Source organism: Lithobates pipiens, unplaced genomic scaffold, assembly GCF_037356315.1.
Source record: "Lithobates pipiens isolate NorthernLeopardFrog02 unplaced genomic scaffold, aLitPip1_a1.2 Scaffold_18, whole genome shotgun sequence".
Classification (NCBI taxonomy): Eukaryota; Metazoa; Chordata; class Amphibia; order Anura; family Ranidae; genus Lithobates; species Lithobates pipiens.
Window position 1 is genome coordinate 40,053,472 of NW_027507758.1, and position 18,943 is coordinate 40,072,414.

The 18,943-nt window shown below is 43.7% G+C and overlaps 1 protein-coding gene across 1 annotated transcript in view; it reads right to left on the reverse strand.

Moving 5' to 3' along the window:
* The window catches only part of PPP1R21 (protein phosphatase 1 regulatory subunit 21), a 147,469-nt gene that overhangs the window by 81,945 nt on the left and 46,581 nt on the right, over window positions 1-18,943 (reverse strand). Inside the window, exons 9-11 of the mRNA XM_077485604.1 lie at window positions 16,817-16,966; window positions 8,301-8,402; window positions 8,119-8,207 (exon numbers count right to left, since the gene is read on the reverse strand). Coding sequence (XP_077341730.1) covers window positions 8,119-8,207; window positions 8,301-8,402; window positions 16,817-16,966 — 341 coding nt within the window. The remainder of the gene's footprint in view (window positions 1-8,118; window positions 8,208-8,300; window positions 8,403-16,816; window positions 16,967-18,943) is intronic.

An 18,943-nucleotide genomic window follows, 5' to 3' on the forward strand; every position in this document is an offset into this window, starting at 1 on the left:
CATTTTGATCTACTGCCACCATTTTGTACAGCGAAGGTTGCCAGTGGGCCCGTGCGGCTGGGGAATTTGTTCAATGTCAGATGTATCCAGAGCGCAGCGTTATTATTCAAAGGCTGCTGTCAGAGGACAGATACCGGCGGCTCAGGCCTTTGAAAGACTCTGGTTCCTTCTCAGTCAAAGCAACGCGGCTTGGCAGGGAGGTGTTGTGTGACCCCCCATTGGGAATAACTATAATTACACTCCGAGCTGCAGGCAAAACGCTCTCCCTGGGCCGAAGATATTCCCAGCTACCGCCATTGCAGCTCCAGCCGGATATTCTACTAAATGACACAAAAGCAGGTTAAATATGAACGCCGTTACACATTCACGTCTAACCGCAACAAAGGCAAAAAGGAATAAGTAATGGAGGAAGAATAAGGATTTACCGGCGTCAATTTTTTCCCGGCCGGTCCCAACTCTAAGGGGCCCAATTAGAACGTGGCAAGTGGTATGGCGGCTTCAAAAAAATAAAAATAAAGAAATGCTGATACATTTATAAAGCACAGCGGTTCGCTTTACAAATCTGCCCTTCGCTCGCTTCGGGACTCCGAAGCAATTGAAGGTCCATTAATTGTATCAAATGGGCCAAAAATTGCCAGGAGGAAAGCCGGTCACATGACCCGTCTAAGCCATGTGCCTAGACTCTCCTACCTCGTTAGAAGGAACACGCCAGACACACCAGAGGCTGTCTGCATTTTATGAATGGAGTGTAAAATGAAGGGGCATTGTAGAGTAAAGGCTGCGCTATCCTGCGGGGAGATGGCGGCGGCGGCGGCGGTATCATCTATCTAATGGGGGGAAAATGCAGAGAGTGCAGATTCCAAAATTGCAGCAAACCTAGAAACATTTCACAGACATTCTATTATGAGTGTAAAAAATATATGACTGGTTACTGCACTTTGTATTACGGCTAGTCGTACGCTTAAAGGGTAAGTTCACCTTTCTGCACTTTTTTTTTCCTAAATTCCAGCTCCCCTATACACCAATATAGCATTTATGTACTTTTTTTTTTTGCAAAAATATGATAGCTTTCCATTAAATCTACAGTCACTTACTTTTCTTGTCCTAATCCATGTTTCCAGACGTTTCCATTAGTAATGTCTTCTTTCTTACAGACTTTAGGTCATGACACAGGAAGGAGTTGACCAGCTGACCTCATTAGCACACACCCTCCCATCATCCACCCTCCCACTCCCAGGTGTATTTTTATTTTTTTAAATGGAATGCAAATCAAATCAGTGATCACCCTTCTCACTAAATACACAATATACAAATCAGATTGTATAGTGTATGGCCATATTTATGCACCTAAAATTACTAGTTGCGCTTTCCGTGCCATTAATTGTTTAATGGCACACGAAACACACATTTTGCCATGTGAAAAAAAACAAAGGGTAAACGCTGCAAAACAGTAAAAAACAAAAAAAAAAAAAAAAAAAACACACAACCCGCAAAATGCCAAAATGTCCAATTAACCACATGTAGTGAAGCCAATTTAAATTAACAGGCTGCCCTATGCGTGTCACAAAAAAAAAAACGAGCCACAAAATGTTCGCTCCCACTATGCTAGATGTGAACGGGGCCTGAAAGTGAAATTGGTGCGATAACACAAGAACAACGAGGCTCCATTCACATCTCTGCGTTTCCTTGCATTTCAGAAACTGCACCAAAAAAGTAGTAGTAAAAAAAAATAAATAAAAAAAAAACAAGCTCCGCTCTTAGAAAAAAAAAAAAGTTCTGAAGCTTCTTGGGACCGTTTGCTGTCTTGTAGGGCGGCACATTCAGGTGGATGGGCCGCCCTATGTGTGATGAGTGAAAATGCTACAAAACGCCAACCCCTCCCTTCACACAAAAAAAAAAAAAAAAAAAAAAAAAAAAAAAAAAAACCTGGGAATGTGAGTTCTCGCTATGCAGAGATGTGAATGAGGCTTGACAACTGAGTGTTTCTGTCCACTCCCTATGTACTTGTGTAAAGGTGGCCATACACTATGCAAGCTGATTGTGTATTTAGTGAGAAGGGTGATCTTTGATCTTCTTTAATTGCATTTCATTAAAAAAAAAAAAAAAACGTGCAGCTGGGAATGGGTGGGTGGATGATGGAGGTTGCGCGCTAATGAGGTCAACCACTTCCGGTGTCATGACCTCTAGTCTGATCAGGAAGAAGACATTACTAATGGAAATGTGGATTAGGACAAGAAAAGTAATCATCTGTAGATTTAATGGAAATCTTTGATATTTTGCAAAAAAATAAAAAAAAGTACATGAATGCTATATTGGTGCATAGGGGAGTTGGAATTTTGAGAAGAAAAAAAAAAAGTGTACAAAAAGGTGAACCTACCCTGAACCACTTGCCACCAGCCCAAATGAGGGCGGGGCGGGGCAGTGCGGCTCTCGTTCTGGGTGGACGTCATATGATGCCCTCCCAGAACGACCGCTCTCTAGTGCCCCCTGGGGCGAGCAGCGAGGCAATCACGGCCACGCTGTGCTGCTAGGACATGGCATCCCCCGACCCAGATATGTGTAAAGGGCTGCGGCTCTTTAACCATGTGATCGGCTGTGTCCAATCACAGCTGGTCACATGTAAACACAGAGAGATGCCAGTAATCGGTGCTCCTCACCTCACACTGACAGACGGGAGAGCCAATCAGCGGCATTTCCTCACAGGGGACAGCTAGGTATCAGTGTCCTGATTACAATTAAGTGCCCACCAGTGCCAGCCATCAGTGCCAACCCAGCCCATGGTATAGCAATGTGACCAAGGTGATGGATCTCAGGGCCCAGCTCTCCTAAGAGAAGCGTTACAGGCAAAACCTCGTTCTTCGGTATCAAGGCATTGGGTACTATTCCCTTTAGCCTTTGTTTGGCTCTTTGAATGGATCCGATAACGTGGCTCGCTGACCCTGTTCAGGCCATCTAAGGCCGCGTACACACGGGCGGATTGTCTGCCCAACTAAGTTCGTCAGACAATCCGACAGACAGTCCGTTCAAAATTTGCATGAACGGACTTGACCACACACGATGAGCAGACAGTCCACTGAAAGCGTGCGTGATGACGTGTACAGCACGTACGACGGGACTAGAAAAACGACGTCCTATACACTGCAATGCAACCTTCGGCCGTGTAAATCCTTTCTGAGCATGCGCCATACTTAGTCCGTCCAACTTGCCTACACACGAGCGGACTGTCCGCTGAAACCAAGTTTGGACGGACAAAACCAAGTTTGAACGGACTGTCTTACGGAAATTCCATAAGACTTTGTTCGTCAGATTGTCCGCTGAAAAAGTCCGCTGAAGCCCACACACGAGCGGATTGTCCGCTGAAACACGGTTCAGCGGACTAAGTTGGACAGACAATCCGCCCGTGTGTACGCGGCCTAAGGAGCACTCATTAACCGTGACCAACACGTTTAGACACTGGTGAAAAAAATTGAGGTATTCCCTGCAGGGGAGGGGTTATATAGGGAGGAAACATCCTGTCTAATTGATTACACCAGTGCCCAGCACCTGAAGGGGAGATATAACCCACTTAGTAATTACTATGAGCCTCTGTGTCCCATGATGTATAATAAAGAAATGTCTGATGTGTCCGCCATAATGTCGCAGTCCCGATAAAAATGGCAGATCGTCACCATTACTATAAAAAAATAAAAAAAATAAAAGGTCAAATAAAAATGCCATAATACCATCCCCTATTTTGTAGACGCTATAAATTTTGCGCAAACCAATCAATATACGCTTATTGCTAAATTTTTTTAACCAAAAATATGTAGAAGAATACATATTGGCCTAAACTGAGGAAAAAAATAATAATAATTTTATATATTTTTGGGGGATATTTATTACAGAAAAAAGAAAAAAAATAATGCCTTTTTTTTCTAAAATCGACAATTTTTTTTGTTTATAGCGCAAAAAATTAAAAAACTGCAGAGGCGATCAAATACCACCAAAAGAAAGCTCTATTTGTGGGGAAAAAAGGACGTTGATATTGTTTGGGTGCAATGTCGCATGACCGCGCAATTGTCAGTTAAAGCGACGCAGTACGGAATCGCAAAAAGTGCTCTGGTCAGGAAGGGGGTAAAATTCTCCGAGGCTGAAGTGGTTAAAGGGCCATTTAAAAAAAAATTTTAAATGACAATTTTTTTTTTTTTATTGCATTTAGTGTAAATATGAGATGTGAGGTCTTTTTGACTCCCAGATCTCATATTTAAGAGGTCCTGTCATGCTTTTTTTTCTATTACAAGTGATGTTTACATTCTTGTAATAGGAATAAAAGCGACACCATTTTTTTTTTTTTTAAACAGTGTAAAAATTTAAAATAAAAGGTAAAATAAATAAGAAAAAAAATATTTTTTAAAATGCGCCCCGTCCCGTTGAGCTCGCATGCAGAAGCAAATACATTCGCGAGTAGAGCCCGCATATTAAAACGGTGTTCAAACCACACATGTGAGGTATCGCCATGAACGGTAGAGCGAGAGTTATAATTCTAGCACTAGACCTCCTCTGTAACTTAACCACATCAATACCGGGCACTTTCACCCCCTTCCTTCCCAGACCAATTTTCAGCTTTCAGCGCTCTCGCACTTTCAATGACAATTGCGCAGTCATGCTACACTGTACGCAAATGGCCAATCACGGCTCGTCGCCGCTCGCGCATGAGCAGTGGGTGCCCGCGCGGCCGAACAGAGGGAGAGATGAGCGGGGCTTCGATCTCCCGTATCGCTGGACCCTGGGACAGGTAAGTGTCCAATTATTAAAAGTCAGCAGCTACAGTATTCGCAGCTGCTAACTTAATTTTTTATTTTTATTTTTATTTTTTAAATGGCAACACCACTTTAATTAAACAAAAATAAAATAAAAAGTACATCTTATTGTGAGCAAGGGAGAGGGGAGGGAGGCAGGAAATATGAGAGTTAGTTTAGGTTCACACTAGTGTGGGTGGGGGAATGAAAGTAAATCGCACACGCAACTGGATGGACTTGTGTCTTTTTTTCAACGTTTCGCACCCGCAGCCAAAAAAAAAAAAAAAAAAAATGCACTGCTCGTCATCAGATGTCTTGGAGTGCCATTAATTCTTAATATCACCCCCACGTATTGGGTGCACGAAAACGCATGGCGCTGTGGCCTGGTGCTGGTTGTGTGTGGCTACCTTGCGGTGGCATTTCTTTAAAACGTTTGAGGATCTTTTGCCTGCGTTTCCCCCGAAGGTACAGCAGCAGCTAGGCAAACGTGGCATGTGGGAAACACAAAGATGCGATCCTAGCCTAAAGCCGCCCATAGATAGATCGAATCTTACTCGGTTCAGCAGAGAATCTATAAGCAGACTGACTGTACTGGAGTCAATCCATTGATCAACTTCCGTACAAACAGCCTGTTGGTTTATTTTTATGTGATCACTGCCAGCAGCTATAGCCGACAGCAGTGATCATAGTTTTCTGCCGGCAGGTAATGGTCCCCACTGGAAGAACACAGCGGGACAGATTCCCTCACCAACATGTGTTAATGGAAAACCGAGCAATTTTTTTTCTCCTTCCACCCACAGTGGAAGGAAAGAATTGCATAGTCTATGGCAGCGTAGTGGTTAGCACTTTCACCTAGCAGCAATAGGGTCGCTGGTTCAAATCCCAACCACGACCCCATCTGCCTGGAGTTTGCATGTTCTCCTTGTGCCTGCGTGGGTTTCCTCTGGGTACTCCGGTTTCCTCCCACACTCCAAAGACATGCTGGTAGGTTAATTAGACCTTGTCTAAAAAAAATTGGCCTTAATATGTGTGTATGTGTATGTCAATGTTGTATATGTTTGTAAGCGTGTCAGGACCTTACGGGGTAAAGGACCACGCAAAAGCCGTAGATGGACTCTGGTGGCAAGAAAGCGCCCTGAGGCGATTCAGTTCGCATAGGTAGCGCTATACAAGTCACTCATTCATTCATGGCAGGGATATGCAAATAGCGGTTGCAAAACTACAAGTCCCATCACGCCTCTGGGTGTCATGTTTGTGGCTATAAGAGTCTTGCTATGCCTCATGGGACATGTAGTTCTGCAAAAGCTAGAGGTCCGTTAATTGCATATCCCTGGTCTATGAGCTGCTCCTTAGGGTGAAGGTCCACTTTGAACAGTACCACTAAAATCCATACCCCTTTGCCTCAGTGATGTCATCCCATAAGACGAAACATCAGATGCGCTACATCGGTGACATCATCACGCCTGCCGAGGCCTTGACCAGCACCAGTAAATTTACCTTTTTACACTTGTGAGTAGTTTTGTTAATATAATACTATACAGCGAGAGGACTACTTCTTGCCTATCATTGATTTACATTTACCATGTGGTGGATTGCCGGCCGGTGGGATGAGCTCCATCTGATACCTGGAAGTCCCCCATCCATCCATCCATCCATCCATCCATGTGGGTTCTTTAGAAAAGCGCAGCCATACCTCCTTCCTTTGAGGTCTGCGGATCTGGTAAGCAGTTTATGACAGGTGGTGCACACAAGTAGTAAAGAGTTTTAATTTACCTGTGCGATTTCTGGAACATATCGGCACACACATTTCTCTATGGTCATGGACTTTGTGATTATGTGGGACTTTATCGATTTTTTTTTTTTGAGCACCTATATGAATTTTTTGCTTTTTCCCTCGATACATTTTCTATGCATTGGATGCATTTTAATTTTACATAATTTATGCGTTTGCATTTTGGGCAGCGTAACACAATAGATGAAACAAATCTCAGGTTTTTCACAGTAGTTGATATAGTAGACTATAATGGTCACCTATCCCTTCCTTTTCTAGAACATGGATGCATGGCTCCTGATGAGTGGATACAGTTGACGAAACGCGTCGAGCCTACCTTGATGCATCCAGTGTATATTGATACTTTTTATGGTTTTATCCATTTAGGTTTCCATTGGACTATGTCCTACCCAATATCTAGTATGCATACCTTTTACTGTTATATGCGCTTAATATTTCTCTTGATATATTGCGACAATTGTATTATGCTTGTTATGTTGTATTATGTTATGCCAATTAATGGTTCAGTAATAAACAAACAAATAGATGTTATTACTTATATGATCTGTTTGGTCTTACCACACACACCTCATGCAAAGTAACAAACCTTTCCCCCTTTCATGGCGCAACACAATAATACGGTCAAATAAACATACTACTGCCTACAAATGACCGGAGAAGGATTGAAGCAGAAAGATGGGACTATAGGCAAGGTAGCATCTTTGCAACAGATTTGGAATGCCTGCATTGGCATTGCCCTGCCCCATCAGGTGCCAACTGCCTACATGTGTATTCTCACCTGAGAAAGGCCAGGAGGTGCACAGCTTTCACAGGTATTGATTCAGGAGCATAAGGGTTGTAGTGGAGCCCCCTGGGCATTCATCTACCCTTTGGCTCCTATCTGGTTGCCCTTGTGGGTGATCTATGACTATACTGGTGATGCCCATGCAGCATTTCCTCCCATAAAAGGTCTTTAAAGGACCTGCCCTTCCAACATGTCACCTTACCGAACAGTCACTCCCAGTAAAAGCCTGATTACAGCTCTGGGGTAGTATGCAGCAAGTCAGCATAAAGAAAACTTTTATGTAACTACACAAGCAGAAAAGAAAACCAATTTCAAGACCTTTGAAGCATATCTGACACACGTCAAAGTGGCATTACACCCAAAAGCAAATATTATATTGCAGCTTACGAATTCTTTCCCAAACATTCCCATAGACACGCTCCTAAACCTTGTGGACAGCCTTCCCAGAAGAATTGAAGCTGTTATAGCTGCAAAGGGTGGGCCAACTCAATACTGAACCCTACGGACTAAGACTGGGATGCCATTAAAGTTCTTGTGCGTGTAAAGGCAGACGTCCCAATACTTTTGGTAATATAGTGTATCTGTGAACCGAGCCCTACTGAACTAAAAAAAAGAAATCTAAATGACTGTGAGCTGCAATATATTATCTTGTTGATTTTGGGTTCAATACTGCATTAAAGGGTACGCCTATATACTCTTCACATGATCAATATTATTATTTGCACGACTATTGTCCGGAGTGGAATACATAAAAATCTGCATACCTTTTTAATTGGTACGGGAGAATTTTTTGCAGAAAAGACACATAGGATGTAAAGTGCTCAGAAAAATTTTGCAGCTTCACCGTGGTTTCCTGGGGATGAAAATCGGAATATGACATTAAAAAAGGGACAGAGATTTATTCACAGATGGAGAAGGAAGGAGATAATGAGCAAGAAAATATTACCAGGACGGTAATGGTGCCCTCGGTGATGCTTTCAAATAACAGGAGCATTCCTTCCTCCAGAGGACGCACGTAAGAGGCATTTTCGTGGAGATAGTGCGAGAACTGCGTGATGGAAGGCAGCCAGTTAGAGGATCCAAAGTGGCCCACTTATACGTTACATCAAGCTTAGTGGATACATCACTGTCAATTAAACGTCTCTATTTTTCCTGTTCTACTATAAAAATCAAATTGAAAATCACACAGCATGCTAATCCTTCAAAGGAATAAAGTTTTCAAACCGGAGTATTTGTTTTATCTCAAGTCTGTACAACAGAGTGCAATAATTACCTATTCTTCAAAATGAGATGCTCTGCAACATGGAAAGGGATTATTGATGAAGACTCCGCAATCCCCGAGCTGTGCAATACCCAGAATCAGATTGCTGGCCAACACTGCCATCTGCTGGTCAACTATAGGCAAGACTAGACATTCAAATCTGCAATTTTACATCTCTGAGCTGAAATACTCTATACAACAGTGGTGGTAGCGAACCTTGGCACCCCAGATGTTTTGGAACTACATTTCCCATGATGCTCGTGCGCTCTGCAGTGTAGTTGAGCCTCATGGGAAATGTAGTTCCAAAACATCTGGGGTGCCAAGGTTCCCCATCACTGCTATATAAAGTATGGATTCTAAAGAGTGTGGATTGAATCAGCTACCCAAAGACATCAGTTGTTCCCCTCATGATCCTGACAGTTTAAATCATATGAAGAGGTCTATACGATAATCGGATACTTTGGCGAACATGAGGTGATGAGGTCTATGCATGGCCATACTCGACTGGATCATGTGCATGCAAAGGTGCAAGAAATCCCTAATGCCCTGTACACACGGTCAGATTTTCTGATGGAAAATGTGCAATCAGATTGTGTTTTTGGAAAATCCGATCGCGTGTGGACTCCATCTGACTATTTCTGTCTGAATTTCTGACACACAAAGTTTGAGAGCAGGATCTAAAATTTTCTGACAACAAAATCTGATAGTTTAAATTCTGATCGTGACAATTCCAACGGACAAAGTGCCACGCATGCTCAGAATAAATTAAGAGACCACAGATATTGGCTACTGGCCCGTTTTTTTTGTCCCGATGTACGTGTTGTACGTCACCTCGTTAAGAACGATCAGATTTTCTGACAACTTTGTCCGACCGTGTGTGTATGCAAGACAAGTTTGGCACAAAATCCGTTGGAAAAAATCTGATGGATTTTGTTGTCGGAATGCCCGACCGTGTGTACAAGGCATTAGACATATCTGTACTAATCAAAGTACCAACACTTGGAGTCACATGGACTTATTGCAAATGTGTCCTTGCGCCTCCATTTAGGATTGTTTTGATGAAGAAAATGTTATTTGTAGGTTAAAATAAATCTCTCTAGATCTCTCTCTCCAGACCACCCACCCACTCTCTCTCCAGACCACCCACTCTCCAGACCACCCACTCTCCAGACCACCCACTCTCCAGACCACCCTCCAGACCACCCACCCTCTCTCCAGACCACCCACCCTCTCTCCAGACCACCCACCCTCTCTCCAGACCACCCACCCTCTCTCCAGACCACCCACACTCTCACACAGATCCCAGAAGACAGCATGGACCAGGGAGGACACGCATCACGGCTCGCACATGCACAGTAGGGAACCAGGCTGTGAAGCCGAAAGGCTTCACTTCCCGATTCCCTTACTGAAGATGGCAGCGCCTTCACCTGAGAGCCGAGGGACAGATCGGCTTTGGGTGAGGACAATGCGGGCACCGTGGACAGGTAAGTGTCCATATTTTAAAAATTAGCAGCTGCAGTATTTGTAGCTGCAGACTTTATATAATAATTTAAAAAAAAAACATTTTGGCAGAACTCCGCTTTAAGGGGGGAAGAGTGGTGTTTGGAGGATGTTAATTGCAGCTCAACTATCTGGTTTTACTGCTCCCAGCTGCTAGTCCAATTAAGACTTTACATTAAAGTGCTACTAAACCCACAACAGTAAAATCAGTCTGTATATGCAGTAATGCATGCTTGTTATACTCACTGCAGAACCTAAGAGGTTAATCCTATGCATTGTGTAAAAAGGCTGTTTTATCCTGTCTTCTCTGATCCTCTTTTTTTTACAGTCCCCAATCCATCTACCGATAGTACAGAGCCCTAGGAGGCACTCTGCTCATGCTTAGCTTGGTGTGCATCGCTAGAGTTTTTTTTTTTTTTTTCTACTTGGGAGGGTGCATATGATCAGCACCAGGTCAATCAGCACTGTCCAGACAGAAAGTCAGGGGTCATGCAGCCTCATAGGACAGTCAGGGGAGAATGAAAACTCCTTCTACAAATATTAACTAGTGCTCAGCTGGACACAAGACTGCTATATACTGCTGATGAGAAAATGTATTTAGCAGATATTTACTGAAACTATTGCATTTCCATGTTCTGTGTACTGTGGGAGACCAGATATAGTGAATGCAGGCTCCTGGGATTTAGCAACACTTTAACCAGTTGGAGTACCCAGCCCACAGAAGCATGCTTAAATGCCAGGTTCTTCATTTGGTAAATATATCAAATTATTTTCAGCGAATGCAAGGTACACCGATATGGAGGAGGGGAGAACGAGACTTTCATCCACGCCCTTCTCCAATCGCAGAGTGCCTTGCAATCATTGAGAAGAATACAAGAGATTTACTGAATAGAGGAGCTGCAGAGCGAGTGATCCGCTGTGATTGGAGTGCTTCAGCCAGAGCTGTAAGTCTCAGCAATGGACAGTGGGTCAGAGAGGGACTTTATGCTGCAGCCTAGACACATCGGACACACTTCATTATTGTGGGTTTATTTTTTTTACATGGCACATCCCAAATAGTTTTTTGGCTACAGGTCAGCTTTAGGCCTCTGGCAGACAGGATGTTTTGCAGACTCTCCTAGAAGCTACGTTGTGGTAGAAATTAATGCCTAATGCTTGTAAAAGTGTGTAACACGTTTAGGTGCTTTTACAGGTGCCGTGTTTGGGCCTTAATTCATTTCAATAGTCAGTATATTAATGCATTCTGCCCATTGAAATTAGTTAATGCTCAAGCACTTAACGGGCGTTTAAACCCACATCCAATTTACACCAGCGTGAACCCAGCCTCAGACTGCATTCACACTTGTGCATTCAATTTTTTAGCATTTTTTTTTTCAGGTGCTTATATGCACGTTTTTGAACAGGGTTTTAAAGCATTTTTGAACGCTGCCATTTTTTTTTATTAGCCAATAGAGACAAATATCTGTTCCATCATTTGTTGCTATGTTTTTAATCATCTTATTTATTTACTTATTTATTTTGTTAGGTTATGGTTAGGCGTTAGAATTAGGGTTAGTGGTGAATAATAGGATTTTTAAAACAGCTTACCTGTAAAAATCCTTTTCTTTGAAGTACATCGGGGACACAGAGCCATAGTAGTTACTATGTGGGTTATAGGCCACCTTCAGGTGATGGACACCGGCACACCCTAAGACGAGAAGTCCACTCCCTATATAACACCACCCACTACTGGGAGTACCTCAGTTTTGTAGCCAAGCAATACACCTGTATAACAAAAAGAAGGGAGGGACCTCTGTGTCCCATGATGTACTTCAAAGAAAAGGATTTTACAGGTAAGCCGTTTTAAAAATCCTATTTTCTTATTGTACATCACGGGACACAGAGCCATAGTAGTTACTATGTGGGTTATAGGCCACCTTCAGGTGATGGACACCGGCACACCCTAAGACGAGAAGTCCACTCCCTATATAACCCCTCCCATTACTGGGAGTACCTCAGTTTTGTAGCCAAGCAATACACCTGTATAACAAAAAGAAGGGAGGGACCTCTGTGTCCCATGATGTACTTCAAAGAAAAGGATTTTACAGGTAAGCCGTTTTAAAAATCCTATTTTCTTATTGTACATCACGGGACACAGAGCCATAGTAGTTACTATGTGGGATGTCCCATAGAAATATCAACTGAAGGGAGGGAGACACAAGAAAAGTAGGGCACTAAGAGGCTAGAGGACTTATACTGCTGCCTGCAGTACACTGCGCCCAAAGGCGATATCCTCATGACCTGTCACATCTATTTGATAGAATCTGGTAAATGTATGGACTGAAGACCAAGTTGCGGCCTTGCAAATTTGAGCCATGGAGGCTTGGTGATGCACTGCCCAGGAAGTACTAACAGCCCTGGTGGAGTGCACTTTAATATGAAAAGGTGGAATTTTTCTCTTTAAACCATAAGCTTGAACAATCACTTAATGAATCCATTTAGAAAAATTGTAGATTTTGACGCTGCCTGTCCTTGATTGCTCTCACCACATCAAGAGAATGTAGTGACCTTTCTTCCGTAGAACGAGGTTCTGGAAAAAACGAAGGCAGAACAATATCCTGGTTTAAATGAAAACCTGACACTACCTTCGTTAGGAAATTAGGCTGAGGACGAGGACGCAATACAACCTTATCCTGATGAATAATCAAATATGGCTCTTTAAAAGAAAGAGCAGCCAACTCTGATACTCTTCTTGCAGAAGATATGGCAACCAGAAAAATTTCCTTGTCAAAAGGACCAAGGTAATATCTCATATCGGCTCAACAGGCTGTTTCTGTAATGCCGACAGGACTAAATTCAAGTACCAAGGGTTCAGGGGTGACCTAACCGGAGGATTAATCCACATTACCCCTGAATAAAGCTACAAAACAGAGAGAGTGTGAACCAAGTTATTGTTGAAAAAACACAGATAAGGCCGACACCTGGCCTTTGATAGTGCTCAAGGCCAGATTAATTTCTAATCCCATCTATAAAAATTCAAGGATCCTACCTATGACATATTTCCTGGGGTGCCAACCCCTGGATTCACACCAGGAGACATATGCCTTCCAGACCCTATAATATATGACTCTGGAGGCCTGCTTCCTAGCATTAACCAAGGCACACATTACTGAACCTGACAGCCCACGGTTTTTCAGAATGTGGGTCTTAATAGCCAAACCATTACATTTAGCATTTGGAAGGTAGGATGTTATACCGGACCTTTCAAGAGAAGGTCTGGTCATGGTGGTAGGGTCCATGGGTCCCCTACCACCATCTTTACAATCTCTGCATACCAAGATCTCCTGGGCCACAATAATCACCTCTTTCCCTTCCTGCTTGATCCTGCGAAGACGGCACGGAAGCAGCAGAACAGGAGGGAAGGCATAGATCAGAGAAAACTGATCCCACAGAAAAACCAAGGCATCTGTTCCGCATGCCAGCGGATCCTTTGTCCTTGACACAAAGTTGTTGATCTTTTTTGTTGAACCTGGACGCAAACAGATCCACGTCCGGAATTCCCCATCTTTGACATATTGACAGAAAGATGTCAGGGTGAAGAGACCATTCTCCCGAGAACAACTGTTGGTGACTCAAATAGTCCACCTGCCAGTTCTCTATTCCTGTAATGAAGACTGCCGATAGATATGGAATGTTGTCTTCTGCAGAAGATAGGATATGAGTCACCTCTTTCTGGGCCGCACTACTTCTCGTGCCACCTTGGTCATTGATATAGGCCACTGTTGTGGCATTGTCGGATTGGATCCTGACAGGACAATTCAGTAATCTGAGCGTCAAAGCCTTCAGAGCCAGGCGTGCTGCCCGTATCTCTAGAATACTGATGGGCTCATCGACTGACTCCGCTACTGTCAGCAAAAATGTGGAGCAGACCAATTCAGTGAGAGATTGTACCAACAACCGTTCCTGTGAACTCGATCCATCCGTATTAGACTCTTCAGAAGAGGAGTCATCAGCTTCTTCCCGAGAGAAATTTGTCATCTCTTGTTCCGTTTCTCAGTTTGAGGGTCCTGGGTAATGGAAAGGGACCTGTTACGCTAAAGCCCCATACACACTATCAGACTGTCTGCTGAGTTTTTCCTTCAGATTTACCAAAACCATATAATATGAGGTCAAACCTTAGGAGTTTCAATGTGTATGCAATCAGGCAGGCCCTTCTACTACATGGTTTTGGTAAATCTGAAGGAAAAACTCAGCAGACAATCTGATAGTGTGTACGGGGCTTTAGTGCCACTCTTCGATGCGATTAAGGCATCAATCTTTTTTTCCAAGCCTAAAATGGTTGAGGAAAAAACCTCTTCAGTAATATATACAGGGGTTGCAGCGTTAAGAGCAGCTGCAACACCCAACGTCACTCTGACCAGCCAAAGCACTCTCAGGGGAGGATGCCACCTTTTTTGAGATGGTTCTAGGCTTCCTTGTGGCTGTAGAAGTCCTTCTATAGCCCCTTTTTTGAGGCGTTTTTACCCCACTTCCGACCATAGCCCGATGCACAATGCAGAGGTACTACCAGAAGGAACGCATCCACTGCTTTATCAATAGTCCAGCCCTGCCACTGCTATTAATGCTCAGCCTGATGCAATCGTAAATGTGTTAAAATGAATGCCTGCGTCACCAAAACTCTTTCATGCCTCCCTTGAGTCCCTCCGTCAGGTTGTAGCAGCAATAATGGTGCTTTTAAAAAAACTCATTCCCGCGCTGGATGTTGGAGGAAGCCAACGCCGCACTAAGCCCCGCCCCCTTCTGTCGCCCACAGCCCTCCTCCTCCTTTAAAAAAAAAAAAAAAAAAAAAAAAAAAAGCTTTCCAGCACGAGCGCGGGCCTCTGATCCTATGGAATCACTCTGGGGGGGGGGGGGGGGGGGATGGCGAGGAGGGAGCCCGGAAGCCGAGTAGGGTGGTGTGCTGATCGTTTTTTTTCTTTTTTTCTCCTGCGCTCTTCCTCATGAAGAGGGGGAGAATATAGCACAGGTGGGGGGTGTCTGGTGAGGAAAAAAATTCTTAGAAAACTCCACTTGCCGTTGCCGCCGCAGGGTTTTTTGTGGTAAAAAACCAACAGACCCAATCTTCACCCTTCACGGTGGGTTCCGTTAACCAACCTTCAGGAGCCGGGGACCCTAGGGGAACCCACAATCCTGGACCTGCAATAGCATCCCGCCAGTAAACTTAATGGCCTTAATACCAAAAGTACTGGATCCGGGATTCAGCTCTCTAAAAAGAGAAGCGTTCACAGGCCAAACCTCATTTCTTCAGACACGAGGCCTGAGTACCATTCAATTTGGCCTAAAAGACAATTTGAATAGACCCAGCTGCATGGCTAGCCCCAGAAAGGATTGCTCCAGTGGAGCTCAGCACAGCACATCTTCACTCGTGACCGACACCTTAGACACTGGCAAAAAAAACTGAGGTACTCCCAGTAGTGGGTGGTGTTATATAGGGAGTGGACTTCTTGTCTTAGGGTGTGCCAGTGTCCATCACCTGAAGGTGGCCTATAACCCACATAGTAACACTACTAAGGCTCTGTGTCCCCTGATGTATGATAAGAAATTAGGGTTTGGGATTAGGATTAGATGTGAATATTAGGGTTAGAGGTGAATATTAGGGTTAGAGGTAAATATTAGGGTTAGAGGTAAATATTAGGGTTTGGGATTAGGATTCGGAGTTAATATAAGTGTTAGGATTAGGGGTAATATTAGGGGTGGTATTAGGGTTATTTTATTTATATCTTTTTATTTAGGTATAGTTACATAGTTGGTGAGGTTGGAAAAAAAGATATCACAGTCCATCCAGTTCAATCCATGATGTGTGTGTATATGCGTTTATGTCAATAGTATCCTATACTCCTGTATATTGTGGTTGTTGAGGTGCCCATCGTTTTTTTAAACCATCTATGCCCGTTGATACCACTGCTTGTGGAAGAGAATTCCACATCCTTACCGCTGTGACAGTAAAGAACCCTCTACACAGTTTAAGGTTAAAACTGCTTCTCTTCCAACTTTAGTGAATGGCCACGTGTCTTTTTAAAATTCCCTTGCACTGAGAAAGTATTTGTACATTGATATCAAGTATCTCCTCTCCAGAGAGAATACATTCAATGCTTGCAGTCTTTCTCCATAGCCGAGGTCCTCCAGTCCCTTTATTAGCTTTGTTGGACTCTCTCCAGTTCCTGCACATCCCCCAATATTCTGTTTGCTTTGCTTGCAGCAGCTTGGCATTGCATGCCATTATGGAGCCCATCATCTACTAGGAGCCCCCGGGTCCTTTTCCATCCTAGATTCCCCCAGAAGATCTCCCCCTAGCGAGTAACTTGTGTTTGTATTTTTGGCACCCAAATGCATCACCTTAAATTTCCAACAAACGCACCAAAAGAAAAAAACGCACCAAGCTCAAAAAAATAAATAAATAAGGCTCAAACTTTTTGCTGCTTCAGGCTACTTGTGGTGGGAATAGGAACCATCTTCATAGAGAATCATTGATTTTTATTTCTCCTCTAGTGTTTTGGAGCGTCAAGCTATGACGAGGTGTGAATGGGGCCTAGTGCAACCACCACATCTCAGAACTGATAAAATGAAATATATTCATTTTTCATTCTTTGGTTTATATGAGCTTTTTCTTGCATTTGAAGGATTATCACAAGTTCAACAGATTCTCAAAGTCATATAGTTACCTTTTGATTTAATGATGAGATGACATCGATGGCGGAGTCTATGGGAAAGATCTGGACTCGCTGTTCCGTGTATGTATGAAGGTTCAGGAGAGCGGTGACTAGATCCTGGACAAAGGCCAAAGCCTGACCGGCTAATTCCCGAGCCTTCAGCTGGAAAAGGAATTCGAGGACTCATCAATTAATTTTATTCACCAGTAGAGGAAAGGTAGACATCACTCAATGGAGTGCATAGACTAACTATCCACAATGTACAGGTAATGGCTATACTGTATCATAGATCCTCCCAATCGTCATTATTTGGAGACAGAATCACTAAAGTTGACCTGTTATAAGAAAAAAATGTGATGGCTGCTTGCACAGGAATATTGTACAATTATCATCCCCCCCCCGAGGGTGCTATTGACCTCCTTAGATATCTGATGCTGAAAAGAACACCAAGCAGGAGAGGATTCGACATTGCCGGGCACAATCTCCTATATTAGGGAGATAGGAAGAGAATGGCGAGAGGGAGAGCACGCGCGAGAGAGAGCGCCCGAGAGAGAGAGCGCGCGCGAGAGAGAGACAGAGACACTCTGATTTTCATTCAGCCTAGAGGGGGGGTTCAGTAGAATTTTTTTTAGGGTTGTCCTGATACCACTCTTTTAAGACCGAGTACAAGTACTGATACTTTTTTCAAGTACTCGCCGATACCAATACTTTTATTTTTTTTTATGTTTTGTGACAGTGGCCCTAGCATGCAGCACTGATGAGGTGTGGACTGTGTCAGTGGCTTTTTTTGTTTACAATTTTATTTTATACAATTTGTATATATTTTTTTACAATGCTTTCTTTTTTTGGGGGGGGGGAGTGGACAGTCAGTGTTTATTTTATATTATTTTTACAATTTTACTTTAGAATATTTATGACTACGTTTTCTTTCTTTCTTTTTTTTCCATTGAACTCTGTTGGGGGTAGGGGGACCTTGGTGAGAGGTTAGGGGTCAAAAAAAAAAAAAAAGAGACCCCTGACATCTCCCTTTTGAGACACGAAAAAGGGACTGCGGATAGAGATTCCCTCAGCAGCCCCAGCTTCACTGAAGATGAATGGAGAGGAGACAGCGGCTCCTCTCTATTCATAAACTGAAGCATTGTAAACACCATTTACGATGCTCAGTTATGAATGGACAGAGTCATTAATCAGCGACTGTGCATTTGGAAAAGGAAGGTGCTGGTAAATGACATTTACCGGCTCCTGCCTCCGCTCTCCATCCTGAAAGATCTAGGATGGGAGGGGGGACCGGAGGAGTGCACGGAGGGGGAGTGGAGGAGGTGGGGGGACCAGAGGGGCACACGAAGGGGGGAGTAGAAAAGGAGGGGGGTCCGGAGGGGCAGTGGAGGAGGAAGACACAGAAGGAGGGGACCGGAAGAGCCCACGAAGGACCACAGAGGAGGACACAGAGGAGAGCCGGAGGAGGATACAGAGGACAATCCGGAACAATCAGTGCGGCAGCAGGGAGGGGAAGTTATCAATCTCCCTGTGTGCTTCTCCTCCTTTCACCTCGCCGCCGCAACGATTGTTCCCAAGTGTCCAGGTATTGGACTAGGCATCGGGAGCATTTGCACAAGTAAAAGTACTCCTGCAAATACTAGTATCGGTATCGGGACAACCCTAAAAAATTAAAAAAGCATCCCAATACAAAATCTAATGCCCAAGCCCTGAAGCACTATGAGGGGATCTCCTGTTGCCTGGAGCGCCATTGTGAGATCTCCCACCGTGTGAAATGCCATAGCAAAAACTCCCAGGGCTTTTATTTTTTTCTGAATAGGTGCAAGAACTCAACACGACCCCCCACATCAAACTGCATCAAATAGCAGGTATGGCCAAATTTCACTAACATAACAGTGGGAGGGTCGTAAAAGGGGCATTAAAAATACCAGGAGTAGGCTACACACAGAGTGCAGGGTTCAGGAGTGAGCTACAAAACTCACCCAAAAACGATCGCTTAGATAGTATATGACACCTGCTAAAATATCTTTTAGTCCTCAAACGCCCAGCACCTGTTGGAGATGTAAAGTAGCCAAAGGCAACATGAAACATATATTCTGGTCATGCAGCCATGTCCAGGACTATTGGAAATGCATTTTTAAA